The sequence below is a fragment of the Protopterus annectens genome, chromosome 1.part1 (assembly GCF_019279795.1).
Source record: "Protopterus annectens isolate FY-2018-M chromosome 1.part1, PAN1.0, whole genome shotgun sequence".
Taxonomy (NCBI): domain Eukaryota; kingdom Metazoa; phylum Chordata; order Ceratodontiformes; family Protopteridae; genus Protopterus; species Protopterus annectens.
The window spans coordinates 1487765082-1487782798 of NC_056726.1; the positions used below are offsets into that span (position 1 = coordinate 1487765082).

General features: G+C 45.3%; 1 protein-coding gene across 2 annotated transcripts in view; it reads left to right on the forward strand.

Annotated features, from left to right (window-relative positions):
* The window catches only part of PTP4A2 (protein tyrosine phosphatase 4A2), a 510667-nt gene that overhangs the window by 445313 nt on the left and 47637 nt on the right, over positions 1–17717 (forward strand). For both annotated transcript variants that reach the window (XM_044082674.1, XM_044082682.1), the window contains exon 5: positions 13819–13893. In XM_044082674.1, the coding sequence (XP_043938609.1) occupies positions 13819–13893 (75 nt within the window). The remainder of the gene's footprint in view (positions 1–13818; positions 13894–17717) is intronic.

Sequence of the window (17717 nt, forward strand, 5' to 3'; positions counted from 1 at the left end):
CTATTAAGGTCCAACTAGCAGCTATCTCCAAATTTCACGAATCCATAGACCCACCGTTGATGAGTAGCAGATTATGTAAAACTTTCATGAAAGGTGCTGTGCTTTTAAGACCCCCAGTTTTTCATCCTGCGCCTCCGTGGGATCTTGATTTGGTACTTAGTGCCTTAACATCTCCTCCTTTTGAACCGGCTGCTACATGAGTTGAAATATCTGTCTTGGAAAACTGCCTTCTTAATTGCAATTACCTCTGCTAGAAGAGTTTCAGAACTTCAAGCCCTATCTATCAAACCACCGTACTTGATTTTTCACAAGGATAGAGTATCACTTAGGCCTAACCCATCCTTTGTTCCAAAAGTTTGTTCTAATCTCTGTCTCCAACAATCTCTAGAACTACCAGTTTTCTTTCCAAAATTTTCAAACAAAGCGGAATACACCTTGCATAAGTTGGATGTTCACAGGCAATTGCGCTTCTATCTAGACAGGACTCAACAGATTTGAAAAACAGACCAATTGTTTGTGTCCTTTTCAGATAATAAACTGGGTAAAACCATCACTAAAGCGACTATTGCCAAATGGATTAGAGATTGCATAACTCAGGCTTATTCCTCTTCAAATAAGCAACTTACAACATCTGTCAAAGCTCACTCTACTAGAGCTATGGCTACCTCTATTGCATTTCATTCCAAGCTCGCTATTTCTGAGATTTGTGCTGCAGCTACTTGGTCCAACCCGCACACTTTCATTTCCCACTATAAATTGGATGTGGCATCTAAAGGGCGAGCATCATTTGGTTCCACGGTACTCAGGAGTGTTTTCCAGTGAGCCACCCAGGATTCAGGTGCTAGGACGCTGTCCCATCAGTCAGAATGTAGGCGAGATAGGATCACATAACATCTTTTAGTTATGTACTCACCATAACTTCAGATGTTTGGGATCCATCTCGCCTACATTCCTAATACCCACCCTCCTTCCCCTGCCTTGGAGATCAGAAGAGATTGAACGGTTTTGAGTTCTACTGTTTTTATCTTGTTTCATCTGACGATGTTATATAAGCAGTGCGTGCATGTGTGCATGTATGCGGACAAACTAGATCTGGGGGACTGGTAGTGGTGCATCCTGGGATATAGTAAGCTCAGCCAATAAGAGACTTCGCTCTTTGGCATAAGCGTGCCGAGTCGGAGCCGAGGGATCGGCTCCGAACCCATCAGTCAGAATGTAGGCGAGATGGATCCCAAACATCTGAAGTTATGGTGAGTACATAACTAAAAGTTTCATATGCTCCAATATCGGCAACGTGTCATGGCATTGCTTAAACAGAAAATGTTGTTAAACTCAATGTACAGAAAACAAGGAAATGCAGGATTTATTGCATGCAGCTGAACAAGTTGGAAAGCATACTTTGCAATGCGGTTTTGATTCTTTAGAGGCCTCCTGCAGGGCAGCAGTTACAGGTTCTGTAATTTAGGTGGCATGCTTGTTTAAATGAACAAAATCTGCCTGATCGTGTTAGTTAAATTATTAGATGCACCTTTACAGCATGATACTTTGTTTGGTGTTAAGGCAGAAGGTGTTAAAATGGAGGACAAAGCTAAATCTATGCAAACGGTCAAACATTTTTTACAAGTACAGCCACCTAAGTTTAGTAGACACTGGCCAACAGAGATTTGGTCCTTTTTTGTGTCAGACAGACCTCCGAGGCAGATCCAGATGCCCTAGAGGACCTCAGGTGCAAGGTTGATATCTCTCAAAGCAATGGGGGGCTTCTACTGCCAAAGTTGGAGAAGACAAATCACAACCATACAGGAAACAGTCCCAGTGACTTCCCCCTGCCTGCACCAAGCACTTATCTCCTGGCAGCACCCTTGGGGGGAGAAAGCACTTTTTTTCTCAAAATTGGCACATTATAACCCAGGACAAGTGTCCTAAATATCGTGTCACAAGGCTACAAGTTCCATTTCCATACCCTGCCAAAGGCAAACGGCTGGCCAGATCTGCCAAAAAATCAATGGGCAGAGGCACAAAAACAAGTATCATCCCTCATGGACATGGGGGCCATTCAACAAGTACCAGAGCAAGAGCAAGGACAAGGATTTTAGTCTGTTCTTGGTACCCAGAAAGGACAAGGCCTGGAGGCCCAGTACTGGACCTATCTATTTTGAACACATTCCTGGATATACCAAAATTCAAGATGTTGACTTTGCAGCAGCTTCTGCCCATGCTGGGCAACAACGCTTGGCTTGTGACTTTAGACCTAAAAGAGGCATTACCTGCATGTCCCAATCAGACAAATAAGCAGAAGATAACTCCGATTCAAGGCTGGCTCAATGCATTACCAATTCTCTGCACTGCCCTTTGGCTTATCTACTGCGCCCAGGGTCTTTACAAAGTGCCTGGCACCAGTAATTGCGTTCTGCAGACAAAGAGGAATACAAATATATCCCTACTTGGACGACTGTCAAATTCAAGCAGAGGACAAGGACATTCTTCTACAGCATCTGGCGTTTGTGAAGAGACTTCTAACATGCCTTGGGTACACAGTCAATGCAACTAAATCAAAACTAGTACCCTCTCAAGAGATATTCCTGGGTGCAAGCTTAAATACAACTGCCCAGATGGCTTATCTCATGCCAGAAAAACAAAGGCAACTGACTACCTCTTTCAAAATGTTGGCAACAACGGCCCAGTTATCTGCAAGAAAAATTCTGCAGGCTTTGGGCTTCATGGCATCCTGCATCCTACTAATTCCATATGCAAGACTGCATATGAGGAAACTTCAATGGTACCTAAAAAGCATTTGGACTCAACATTGCCACAGCCTGGAAACAATGATTACTCTCATTCCCTGTCTGCAACAGGAGTTTCGATGGTGGGCAAAGGCTTGTCACCAAAACAAGGGACAGCCATTCACATTACCCCCAGCCAGGCAGACACGAAAAATGGCTGCATCAGATTATGCCTGGGGGGCCCACATGACGGGAAGATGCATTCAGGGCACTTGGACCTCAAACCAAATGCATCTACATGTCAATCCGATGCTAGCAGTTCAAAATGCCCTGACAGCCTTCAAGGACATACTTCATCCAGGACAACTACTGATAGACAGACCACACCACGGTCATGTGGTTTATAAACAAGCAGGGGGGCATGCATTATTACCTCCTTTGCAGACTAGCCATGACTCTGTGGGACATGGCATTGACTTGCATCTGCAGGCACAATTCCTGCCAGGAAGAAAAAATACTCTGGCAGACTAACTAAGCAGAAACCTCATGGATCCCCACAAGTGGCACCTGGATCCACAAGTCTTCAACATAAGGTAATGGGGATGCCCAGACATAGATCTATTTGCCTCCCCGCACAACTACCAACTAAAAATATTCTGCACAAGGATTTATCACAGACGAGCATGGAAAGTGGATGCCGTGTCAGTATATGCATTTCCCCCTCTGCCTCTCCTCCCCAAGGTACTCCTAAAGGTCAGACAGGAGAAGCCAAAGATGATACTGATTGCCCCAGACTGGCCCCGCCAGTACTGGTATCCAATATTAAGGAGCTTGTCTCAATGCCCAGCTTGGACCTTACCTCAAATACCTCATCTACTGTCCCAGCCAAACAGTCAGATCCTGCACAGCCAACTCAGAACTTTAAACCTGACAGCATGGCGAATAATGTAGTCATACAAAACGCACCTGTCAGTAAAGCTGTGATGGATGTCATTTTGGAAGCCAGAAGGCCTAGTACTAGAAAATCTTATGCTGGAAAATGGAAGAGATTCTGTGCTTGGAACCGGGCACAAGGAACCGATACAGCTGTGCCAAATATTCCTCAGATTTTGCAATACTTAACTGAGATGCTGGACAAAGGCCTATCTTTTTCATCTATTAAAATTCATGCCTCTGCCATTTCGGCTCATTACAATGTAGAATCACCAATCTTTTCTCATCCCTTATTAAAGCAGTGCCTCAGAGGAGCCAAAAATTTAAGACCTCCAAGGAGATCACCAATGCCTGCATGGGACCTCAACTATGTCTTGGAAAAACTCACCCTGTCTCTTTTTGAGCCAGCTGCTACTGCTGATAGTTTTATCTTGGAAAACAGCTCTGCTCCTAGCACTAACATCTGCAAGACGAGTTTCAGAGCTACAGGCACTCATGGCTGTGGAACCTTTTATCATTTTTTATCCAGACAGGGTCTCTGAGGACAAACCCAACATTTATGTCTAAAGTGGTGTCCAGTGTGGCTCTCAACCAAACTATTCACCTGCCAACCTTTTATCCAAATCCACAGAACAAGGGGAGAAAATTCTGCAGTCTTTGGACGTACACACAGCTTAGATTCTACTTGGACAGAACCAAAGCTTTCAGAAAGACGGAGCAATTACTAGTGACACATGCTGCAGGATTACAAGGAAAGGCTATCTCAAAGCAGACTGTTTCAAAGTGGATAGGCCACTGCATTCATTTCTGCTATGTACACCATGGCAAGCCAGTACCCAAGGGCATTAGGTCACTCAACCAGAGCTGCAGCCACTTCAGCCTTTCTCAGGGGAGTACCTACCAAGGACATTTTAGAGGCAGCTATTTGGAGTTCAGTGCACACCAAAGCACTATCTGCCGCTCTCTACTCTAAATCCAGGGCAGGCTTTGCCACTGCAGTTCTGCAGGGCCTCATAGCCGCTCCTAATGCTGTTTAGCTCCAGCCCCCCAACCATAGCTTTGGGACTCTACCCAAATGTAATGACTGCAGTAGTGAAACACAAAGAACATAGTACAGTTGTGTACACTTACTGTGAATGTAGATGTTCGAGTGTATTCACTGATGCAGTCCAGGTTACCCACCCGCCTTCCCCCTTTTCTGATGGAACCCATCTTTCCTTCTCTGATTTATGCAACCTATGTGGTGTATTTGCTTGTATATGAAGATAAAGTTTATATTGGTGCATGTAATTATACATATCTAAATTTTAGCAATCCTTTTGGGGGGCACCTGACATCTGGGGCAAGAAAAACTAAAGGAAATTGTCTGCTGCTGCTTTTATACCCCTGAAGACCTGACATCAGGGAAGGGGCGACAGCAGCTGACGCAGGACCCAAGACTTTGAAATTCAGGCCGGCTGAGGGCAACCTGCCAGCAGGATTACCCAAATGTAATGACTGCAACAGTGAATACACTCTAACATCTACATTTATGGTAAGCGTAAACTGTACTTTTCCCACCCTCCATCCCCCTTGTCTCTCTTCCTCTCTCCTTACAGGGAATTTTTGGTATTTACTTTCTACTGGTGGTGTTCTTCCACCATAACCTAGCTCCTTATTTGGGGGCTCTTGACAGTTGGGGCAAGAAAAACTGATGTAATGGTGTCTGCTGCCTGATTTTATACCACTGACAACCTGACATCAGTCCTGGAGCGACACCAGCTTATGCAGAAATACTAAGCCTCTGGTATTTGGGCCAACTGAGGGCTACCCCTGGCAGGATAACCCAAGTGTGATGCCTGCAACAGTGAACGCACTCTTAACATTTACATTTATGATAAGTGTACACAACTATACTTTGCAAGAGAGTAAAATCCCAAGATTGGAAAAACTCCCTTGTCAGCCTCAGTAAGAAGCCGAGATCCCTCATAAAATCCTCCAAAGTTGGTTACGAGAACAAAGTCGCCACAGATTCTAAAGATAGCCACAAGGCATTCTATAGAACACTCGGATCTGCTCTGAGTTGCAGCACAGTGGCACTAAACATACAGAACCAGCTGATAATGCCAGTGTCCTGGCAGACGGTCAGTGAAAATTTCACCCCTCTGATCCCTTAAAGGGCCCAATTCTATACCGAATGCATGCCAAGTCCCTGTAGTCATGGCCACACAGGTGAAAAACGTATTCGCCAAAGCCAAGAATACAGCATCCACGGGACCTGACAACATCCCAGGCTGTGTCCTCCACGAACTACACAATGAACTGGCACCCCACCTAAGTGCCATGTTCAATCATAACCTCACTACAGGCTTTTTGGCTGAGTGGCACACAGCTGTGGTGATCCCACTCCACAAGGGAGGATCCACCATGGACCCCTGGAATTAGAGCCATCAGTCTGAGTCTGATCTGCAAGGTCATGGAACGTATCATCATGGAACTTGTAAACAAAAGACATGGGTAACCTGCAAACTCTGGTCCCTACTCAGTTTGGGTTTGTGAAAGGTAGATAGTCTCCTAAACTTGATTGAAGCAGTCACCAAAACCATGAATGATGGTAAGGCAGCTTACACAGCCGACCTAGACCTCGCCAAGGGCTTTGACACCATCCCCCACTCTGGTATCATTGGTAAACTCACAAAACTGGGCATAAACCCCTAAGTCACGTGATGGGTTACCAACTGGCTCACTGACGGACCCCACACCATGAAAGTAGCCAATTCCAAATCTGACTCCAGACCAGTGACAAGTGAAGTACCACAGGGTTCAGTCCTGGATCCCCACCTGTTCGGCATCTACTTCTCTGAAGTCCAGGTCAACACAGAGGGCTTATGGCTAACAAAGTTTGCAGACTACAAATGGGAGCCATTATTGAATCCCCTAATGATGTAGACATTCTACAAAAGGGCTTTGCTGAGACAGATGCCTGGTGTCAAAGCCATGGCCTCAAGCTCAGTGCTAAAAAATGCATAGTCATCCCCTTTGGGGAAAAACATTGTGCCAACTAACTACCACATAGGCAGTAGTCCACTCAACAGTGTGATACAAGACCTAGGGGCACAGGTGGACTGTAGTCTTTCCTTTGATAACCACATTGCCACAGTAGTCAGGAAATCCTATGTGGCACACCTCATCACAAAAGGTTTCTCATCCAGAAAAAGGTCATTGTCCTCCTCTACTCGGCCCTCATTAGACCTATTAGAGTACAATGCCCTGATGTTCATTGTGTTACCCTGCTGCAGTCATCACACTTGGGTTATCCTGCCGGCAGGCGGTCCCGCATTTGGCCTGAATTCCAAAGTCTTGGTCCGACGTCTGTTGCTGTCCCTTCTTCCCTGACGTCAGTGCGCCAGGGATATGCAAGAGGCATCCGACGCCATTTTCTCCAGTCTTTCTTGCTGCGCGGTGCCCGAAGCAGAATTAGTTTGCAAGTGCCGGTCGGCCGACACCTGAGATTTTCGATTCGAATTTCAGTCCGAAGTCTTCAATAAAGCTAAGTACCCCGTTGGGGAACCTTTTTTTGCCTCAGTCCGATGTCAAAAAAAGTTAATTGCATTTCTTGTGGGAAGCAAATACCTCATAAGGACTTCCATTCCTATTGTATTCCTTGCCTAGGCCTAGACCACGATGTCACAGGTTGTCTGTTTTGTGCTATTTTTAATAAACGAACTATCAAATGCCGTTTTGACTTCGCACGACATTACTTTGGTAAGAAATTTAATTATATCATGCCGTTGGAGCAGCCGACCGGCATACATAAACGCAAGGAATAATGACAGGCAGCCTAGGAACAAGCCAGACTCCGAGGCCTCTGCTGGGCCTGTCGCCTGTTCTCCGGTTTTCATTGAGGTGCCTACGCAGCCCCTGACTACCGCAGAACTGGAACCCCAGACAGCTGTGAATTCTCAAGTGGAGTCTACTAGGCCGACGCAGCCATCTTCCGACACCGGAGCAAAAGTAGACCTCTGTGCAGTGGAAACACCTTCGGTTGCAGAAGGTGTCTTCAGACCGACTACACTCACCATTAAATCTTATGCTAAGCTTAAAACTCCTTTAAAACCTAAGAATGTACATCAGTCTACAGTTCAAGGCCCCATGCCTAAGAAACAGATGCTTAAGATGGCTGAAGATTTGATTACCCTAATCGGGGGGTTCCCATCCCCCTCCTGATAAGACCAAGACAAGAGGAGGATTGTTTCCTCTGACCAGGTTTCAATTTCCTCAGATTCTTCTGAGGAACAGGATTACACTTTTCCACCTTATGAAGACTCTGATGCTGAAGACTCTATTCCCTCAGCATCTCCCCCTGAAGACTACTCCTTTGGAGAAACTAAATACCATGAGGGAACATTTCCACTGGGAAGGCCAGGACTACTCTGATTCTAAGAAAAGGCTCCGAGAGTTCCTTTTACTACCCCAGCACAGACCTCTTGCTATCCCTCCAGTTTTAGATATTGTGGATGATGTTTTCTTGGAGTCTAGTTTAAATCCAGATTCTCTACCTCCTGCTCCAGCCAAGCCAGACAGATACTACAGAATACCTGACTCTCACAAATTCCTTTTATAAAAGCCCTGTGGCTGACCCAGAAACAATTTCCCAGGGTCCTAAGGGAGCTAAAGCTTCTATGGCTAAAAATCCTGTGCCCTCTGAAAGGGATTCCAGAGCCCTAGATAGATGGGGAAAGAAAATATACACCTCAGCAACTCTGGCTATGAGAGCATTAAATTGTCAGTTTCACATGCTGAAATAGCAATTCCTAATGTCTCAATTAAAACAAAAAATGATCACACATCCTGAACAGTCTGAATTAAAGGAAATGCAGGATCTGTTGCATGCAGCTGAACAGGTGGGCAAACATACTTTACAATGCGGATTTGATTCGTTGGAAGCTTCCTGTAGAGCAGCTGTTACTAGCTCTGTCATACGTAGACATGCTTGGTTAAAAGAACAAACCCTTCCTGATCATGTTAAAGCAAAATTATTGGATGCACCATTACAGCAGGATATATTTGGTGTCAAAAAAACTGGTCCTTTCCAGCTTCTGACAGATCAGAGGGGCAAATACAGACGCACCAGGGGCAGAGGTCAGTCACAAGGCCCTTACAAACCTCGCCAATGGGGTACTGCTACCCAGCAAGGAGGAGAAGACTGGCCCCAAGCTAGCAGAAGACAAACACAATGACTCAATCCTCGAACTACCAAGCAAATCTCTCCTGGCAGCTCCCTTGGGAGGAAAATTAGTATTTTTTTTGCAGACAACTGGCACATCACAAAAGACAAATGGGTCCTAAACATAGTCTCTCAAGGATACAGATTCCACTTTCATACCTTACCAAGGATAAAAGGAATGCCAAACCTGCCACCAAATCAATGGGCAGAGGCACAAAAACAAATTGCAGCTCTCATGGACAGGAGAGCCATTCAACAGGTACCTACACAGGAGCAAGGACAGAGATTTTACTCTACTCTAGTCCCAAGAAAGGACAAAGCATGGAGACCCATTCTGGATCTTTCAATTCTGAACACCTATCTGCAAGTACCAAAATTCAAGATGCTAACACTACAGCTTCTTCCCATGCTGGGCAAGAATGCTTGGCTAGTAACGTTGGACCTCAAGGAGGCATACCTGCATGTCCCTATCAGACAAAATTGCAGAAGATACCTCCACTTCATTGCAGGTTCAACGCATTATCAATGCTCTGCACTGCCCTTTGGCTTATCTACTGCACCCAGGGTGTTCACAAAATGCCTGGCACCAGTCATTGCATACTGCAGACAGAGGAATTCAAATATACCCATGCCTGGACGACTGCCTTATTCAAGCAGAAAGCAAGGACATTCTTTTAAAGCATCTGGCATTTGTCAAACGCCTTCTAAGTTGCCTAGGGTACACAGTAAATGAAAAATCAAAACTAGTGCCCTCACAAAACATAATATTCCTTGGTGCCAGCTTGAATACAACGGCCCAGATGGCTTATCTCACGCCAGACAAGCAACAACAGCTGACTCAATATTTCAAATCAATGGCAACAAAGACCCAACTCCCTACAAGAAAAATTCTGCAGGCCTTGGGATTCATGGCATCTTGCATACTGCTACTACCATTTGCAGAACTGCATATGAGGAAATTACGATTGTACCTGAAAAGCGTATGGACTCAGCACAGCCACAGCTTGGAAACAATACCACTCATTCCCTGCCTTCAACAGGAGTTTTTATGGTGGGCACAGGCATGTCACCTCAACAAGGGTCAGCCTTTCACCTTACCCACAGCCAGGCAAACTATAACAGATGCATCGGACTATGCCTGGGGAGCACACATGGTAAGACAGTGCATTCAGGGCAAATGGACTACAGATCAGAGGCATCTGCATATCAATCAAAAAAAAATGCTAGCAGTACAGAATGCCCTAACAGCTTTCAAGGACCTCTTACACCCAGGACATCTAATAGACGGACAATACCACAGTAATGTGGTACATGAACAAGCAAGGGGCCCACATTCCTACTCTCTCTGCAGGCAAGCAATGACCTTGTGGAGCACTGCACTGTCTTACCAGGTTCAATTACAAGCACAATTCCTGCCAGGAAAGAAAAACACATTGGCAGATGACCTAAGCAGAAACATCATGGATCCACACGAGTGGAAACTAGATCCACAAGTATTTGCAATGATAGCTCAAAAATGGGGACGCCCAGACATAGATCTGTTTGCAAACCCCCAAAACTACCAACATCAACAATTTTGCACAAGGACATTCCATCCACAAGCTTGGAAAGTGGACGCCTTCGCATTCAGTTGGAAAACATTAACAGTGTATGCCTTTTCTCCACTGCCTCTTCTAGCAAAGGTACTGCTGAAAGTCAGATTAGAGAGGCCACAAATGATCCTCATTACACCAGACTGGCCACGCCAGCATTGGTATCAAATTCTAAGGAACATGGCCCACCATGGATTTTACCACAAATTCCTCACCTGCTCACCCAGCGAGACAATCAGATTCTACACAGCCAGCTCAAGACCTTAAACCTGGCTGCATGGCAAATTACCTAAACAACCAGCCAGCACCTCTATCCAAAGCTATTATGGATGTCATTCTGGAGGCCAGGAGGCCCAGCACCAGGAAAACCTATTCCGACAAATGGAAAAGATTTTGCGCCTGGAACCAGGCTAAAGGCCAAAATCCCCTTGATACAAACATTCCTCACATTCTACAATATTTAACTGAAATGTTGCACAAAGGACTTTTCATCTTAAGATCCACGCCTCAGCAATTTCAGCTCATTAAAACATGGATCCTCCTTTACTCGCACATCCACTCCTAAGACAGTACCTCAGAGGGGCTAAGAACATAAGACCGCCAAGGAGAGCACAAACACCTACTTGGGATCTCGACTTTGTTCTGGAAAAGCTTACACTGCTGCCCTTTGAACCAGCTTTTTCAGCAGATTTGAAATTTCTTTCATGGAAAACTGCCCTGCTACTGGCAATAACCTCAGCTAGAAGGGTCTCAGAGCTACAGGCACTAATGGCAGTGGAGCCTTTCCTCATTTTTCATCAAGACAGAATCTCTCTACGAACTAACCCTTCCTTTATGCCAAAGGTGGTATCCAGTGTGGCCCTAAACCAAACCATTCATTTGCCCACCATTTTCCCAAATCCCCAGAACAAAGGAGAAAGACTCCTGCACTCTTTGGACATTCACAGGCAATTGCATTACTACTTGGATAAAACTAAGGCTTTCAGAAAAACTGACCAGCTCTTTGTAGCCTATGCTACAGGATCACAAGGAAAAGCTGTCTCAAAACAGACTATTCCTAAATGGATAGGGCATTGCATACGTTTCTGCTTCACGCATCATGGGAAACAGATACCTGCTAACATTAGGTCCCACTCCACCAGGGCTACAGCTACATCAGCAGCATTTCTCAGGGGAGTACCAACCAAGGATATTCTGGAAGCTGCAACTTGGAGTTCAGTGCCCACCTTCACCAAACACGATCACTTACCTCTCTATTCTAAGACTAGAGCTGGTTTTGCCACTGCAGTTTTGCAGGGCCTACTTGCTTCTTCTAACCCTGTTTAACTCCACCTTCCATCCTTAGCTTTGGGATTCAACCCAAGTGTGATGACTGCAGCAGGGTAACACGAATATAGTACAGTTTTGTACCTACCATAAATGTAGATGTAGTGTTCACCCTGCTGCAGTCCAGGTTACCCTCCCTCCATCCCCGCTGAACTTCTCTATACAACCTCTGTTGTATTTGCTTGTGCCTAAAGGCATTGTTTTATTTTTATCTAGCTATATATATATATATATATATATATATATATGTGTGTATATATATATGTGTATATATATATATATATATATATATATATGTGTATATATATATATATGTGTATATATATATGTGTGTGTATATATATATATATATATATATATATATATATATATATATATATATATTTTGCCTACCTATCTGGAGCAAGAAAAACTGAAGACAATGGCATCGGATGCCTTTTGTATCCCCGTGGCGCACTGACGTCAGGGAAGAAGCGACAGCAACCGACGTCGGACCAAGACTTTGGAATTCAGGCCGACTGCGGGACCACCTGACGGCAGGATAACCCAAGTGTGATGACTGCAGCAGGGTGAACACTCTAACATCTACATTTATGGTAGGTACAAAACTGTACTTTTGGCATGCATCTCCCAAGACATTTGCAGCAACTGGAAAGACTGCAGAAATACCAGGGTATCACCGGCCTCAGTTGCCCTATCCAGACAGTCTTAAACTCCAGCTGTACTCCATCGCATATCACCTACTCAGAGGTGATCTCTGCCTAACCTACAAAGCCACATCAAACCTAGAACTGTTGGACATGCTACACTTAAAAAAAAAAAAAAAAAAAAAAATCCCAAACCCTTCGTGCCACATACTCCAGGGTCCTAAACCTTGTCTTCATAATAAACGCAACTTTCTGGACGGATAGGTTCCTGTCCCAGAGACTTCCCATACTCTGGAGCAAGCTACCCGTTCATATCACACAGAACACCTCATTGGCCCTTTTTAAGAAAAATCTGTACAGTTTGATGGGAAATAGGAAATTTACCCCGGGGATCACTTCTGTGACCCTACTCAACAGGGGTACATGAAAATACATTTTTTTTTGGGTGGCTGAAGCCAGGGAATCTATGGCTAGGCCTATATAGGCCTTTGGGCTGATGGCCTAGTACCTACCTATGAACCAAGAGCAGACTAGCCACCCTATGACACTTGAAACTTCTGGCTGACATCACTTGCTACTCTCTTTAGGACTGTCTGACTGGCCTTCAAGTTCTGAGGTCTGTGCGTGTAGACGTCACATTTAAGGTCCCTGGTTTATGACCCTACGTGTGACGTCTCGCCCACCTACAGCAACCAGGCTTAAGCTTTTGTATAAGAGCCGATGTTTGGGTCGCCTGAGGCAGTGAGTTCAACACTACTGCAACATGGAAGAGTAGGGCATCTATGGTTATAGTAAGATTTTACACTATTTTTTGCCCAGTCGGACTAACCCGGTTAACGAATATCAAATTAAAATTAAATGTAGAATTGTCTTGAACAGTTAATGTACTGTTGAGATGAGCAGCTCTCAAAATATAGGCTATTGGACAGCATTCTTTCCTGTCTTGGTGGTGCTGCTGTAGCGTTGTCGCCTCACAGTAAGACGCTGTCCGGTTCGATTCTCAGCTAGAGCGTCTTCTGCATGGAGACATGCGTGAATGGGCGTACCTTCGTTGAAGGTTGTGCGTCAAGCCTGGCAAGCCGGTATGTAAAAATCATCTGCCAATCATTAGCAGACTGAGTTCCGCTGCGGCGACCCCTAACCAGGAAAAGCCAAAAGACAGACTGAAGGCTCCAGGAGCAGAGACAGCATTATTGAAAGGAGTCTTGGTTCTTGAACTGTATGATAGATTCATTGTGAGTAATGGTTTTGAAGTTGCCTTAGTAATGTAGCCTTTCTTTCACGTGATACATTTGCATGCATAGTTACCGCCTTGCTGACAGTACTATAGTAATGTAGAGCAGTTGACATTTTGTGCTTCTCTGACGTTTGTTTCAATAAAAATTGCATAGGGCTCCTGTTCTGGTGGCTCTCGCTCTGATTGAGGGAGGTATGAAGTATGAAGACGCAGTTCAGTTTATACGACAGTAAGTACACACTACTTTTTTCTTTACTGCATTGATACACTGGTTTGTGCTGGTAATGTAGCATAGCTCTTGGTACATGAACTGTTCACAAAGATGCACAACAAACATTCAGCCCTGTGTACAGAACTGATGAACTGGCAACCAACAATAAGTAGTAGAAAGCTGAGTAGTCTGGGTTTTTTTGTTTTGTTTAGCTGAGAATAGTAGTTTTAACTGGTAGTAAAGGATTGTGAAGCCACTTCAATTCAAATTGAAGACTAGAATAGTTTGCTTGGTTAGCTTGCCGGTTATGTCCTTTGGCATACTTTGAAATGGCCTGCCTTGATAACTTAATGCTAACTTCGGAAGGACTTAGTTTTGCAGAGGCCAGCTCCCAAGTCGACAAGACTAAGATAACAGGAGCGAGTATTGTGAAGTAAACAAGACCGCTTGGATTGTGCAGATGGATTATGATAAACTTTGTATGCACTAGTCGTATTGCTAGTCTGCACTGCCTCCCCCCAGCCTATGAACCTATATGATTGGATGGGAGATGGGAAATTCACCTCGGGGATCACTTCTGTGGCTCTGCTCGACAGTGGCACAGGAAAATAATTTTCTTGGGTGGCGGAAGCCAGGGTACCTTTGGCTAGGCTTATATAGGCCCTAGGGCCAATAGCCTAGTACCTACCTATGAGCCTACCTGCAGGACTTGAATACAGAAAGGACCGTATCGGTAGTCTGCACTGCCTCCCCCCAGCCTTCCTGCAGCACTTTAATACAGGAAGGACCTTATCAGTAGTCTGCACTGCACTGCCTCCCCCCAGCCTCCCTATATAGCACAGCTGCTCCATTAATTCATTCTCTGGTTATTGCACAGGAATCCTCGATCGTATTCTTGTGTCATTGCAATCAGTTTTATGGAGTCACAACCAAGTTCCTTCCTAGCTGCTTCCATTCATCTACAGCTTGGCTACTCTGTAGCACACGTACCAGTGAGATGTTTACACTTCCTGTAAGCCAAAATAACCTGTCTGTGCTTGTGAATGTCCATGTGCCTCAAGACCATAGGTGGTGTTTCAGCAGTGGTTCCAGTGTTATCCTTTGACATCTTGCAACAAAAGTTACCACTCCAGTGATCTCAACATTCCACATCCAGTGTCCTTACAAATTGTGTATCCAGTGTTGGTATCCAGTGTTGGATACCAGTTTCCCAGGTTATCTGAAGAAAGTCTATTTTTATTACTAGTTACACTGGCAGCAGTTACAGGTAACAGTCTGACCTGGAGTGGTGGGAAATCGTAATCTGCAAGATAATTCAAGGTGTGTGGATGATCATCGTGCATACAGCTGCAGTCATAACAGATGGGTTCTCCTGCTGTCAGGCGGGTCCTCGGTCGGCCGAATTCTGAAGTCTAGGTCCGGCGTTGGTTGTCGTCGCTTCTTCCCTGGCGTCAGTGCAACAGGGGTATAAAGGAACCAGCCGACGCCATTTTCTTCAGTCTTTCTTGCTGCGCGGTGCCCGAAGCAGAAGCAGTTCGCAAGTGCTGGTCGGCCAGCTCCTGAAATTACGAAAAGTTTGAAACTGAAGTCTTCTTGAAAGCTAAGTACCCCGTTGGGGAAACTTTTCTTGCCTCAGACCGATGTCGGACAAAGTTAATAATTGTATTTCATGTGGGAAGCAAATACCGCATAAGGATTTCCATTCCCTCTGTATACCTTGTTTAGGCCCAGACCACGATGTCTCGGTCTGTCGTTTTTGTGCTACATTCAACAAACGCACCATTAAGCGTTGGGCGGAGTTCGCCCAGCATTATTTTGGAAAAACATTTAACTATATTATGTCGTCGGATACTCCGACTCCAGTTTTGTCTAAAATACGCAAAGAATAAGGACCAACATAGAGGTCCGCGGCCTCTACCGACACCACGCCAAAGCCGACTACACGTGGTCCGGTTCTCAGCGAGGCGCCTACGCAGCCCCTCACTACCGACGACACTTCATTGGTGGTGTCTCCTGTGCCCGAGGTCGCAGGCTCCTCGGCCCACACCCCGACTACAGATACCGAAGCCACTCTTGACGTTGAACCTCAAAATGTGGACAGGTCTACCTCCACTCAAGGTGTCTTCAGACCACCTTCTTTCTCCAAGGCTTTCACTAAGTCTAAAGCAGCCATGCACTCTGAGACAAGCTACACAGGGCCCATCTCCAGGCCCCATGCCTAAAAAGCAGATGCTTAAAATGGCTGAGGATTTAATTACTCTTATCAGGGGTTCTCAACCCCCACCGGACAAAAGGCCCAGAGTGGAGGAAGAATCCCCCTCCTCTGATCAGGGCTCCATTATTTCAGAGCACTCTGATCAGGAACATTCTTACTCCCCTTTTGAAGACTGATGCGGGGGAGTCCATTCCTTCTGTATCCCCCCCCCCCAGAGGATTACTCATTTGGGGAAACTGGAACACTTCCACTGGGAAGGCCAAGATTATTCAGATTCCAAGAAAAGGCTTAGAGAATTTCTCTTACTACCTCAGCACAGGCCTCTGGCTATACCTCCTGTCTTGGACATCCTAGATGATGTTTACTCGGAGGCCTGCCTTAACCCGGACTCTCTGCCTCCAGCCCCAGTTAAGCCTGACAGGTACTACAGGGTTCCTGACTCACACCAATTTCTATACAAAAGCCATGCTGCTGACCCAGGAACCATCTCACAGGGCCCCAAGGAAATTAAGGCCTCCACTGCTAAAAATCCATTACCTTCCGAGAGAGATTCCAGATCCTTAGAAAGGTGGGGAAAAAGGTATATACCTCGGCTACCTTAACCATGAGGGCCTTAAACTGTCAGTTCCATATGCTAAAATACCAACAGTTTTTGTTATCACAATTGAAAAGTAAAATGTCACAAACTAAACAACCAGACTTGAAGGAGTTGCAGGATTTGATGCATAGTACAGAACAAGTGGGTAAGCATACCTTACAATGTGGTTTTGATGCTCTAGAGGCCTCATGTAGAGCTGCTGTTACAGGATCAGTCATACGTAGACATGCCTGGCTCAAGGAACAAACCTTGCCTGATCATGTCAAAGCTAAATTACTAGATGCCCCTCTTCAAAAGGATGTATTATTTGGTGCTAATGCTGAGGAGGTATTAAGGAAAATGGAGGAAAAGGCTAAATCAATGCAAACTGTGAAAGATTTTCTACAGGTACAACCCCCGCGTTTCAGTAGAAATTGGCCTTCCAAAAAATTGGTCCTTTCCAGCCACGGACAGACCCCAGAGAGGCAGATACAGGCGCCCGAGGGGCAGAGGACAATCCCAAGGATCCTTTAGAGGCAGACAGTGGCAAGCTCCCACACAGAGGTGGTGAGGATAACTCGCAATCATTCAGAAAGCAAGCCCAATGACTTTCTCCTTTGCATGCCAAGCAAGACTCAAATGGCAGCCCCCTTAGGAGGAAAGCTGCCATTTTCAAAGAATTGGCATATTGTCACAAAAGACAAATGGATCCTGGACATTATAAACAGAGGCTACAGATTCCATTTTCACACCCTTCCAAAAATGAGAGGCATGCCAAACCTGCCACACAATCAAAGGGCAGAGGCACAAAGGCAAATTACAGATCTCATAGACATGAAAGCTATTCAAGAGGTACCTACGCACGAACAAGGTCAAGGTTTTTATTCCAGGCTATTCCTGGTACCAAGGAAGGGAAAAGATTAGAGACCTATTTTGGACCTGTCCATCCTAAACACATTTCTGCTCGTACCAAAATTCAAGATGCTCAATCTACAGCAACGTCTTCCCATGCTGGGCAAGGAGTCTTGGCTGGTAACATTGGACCTCAAG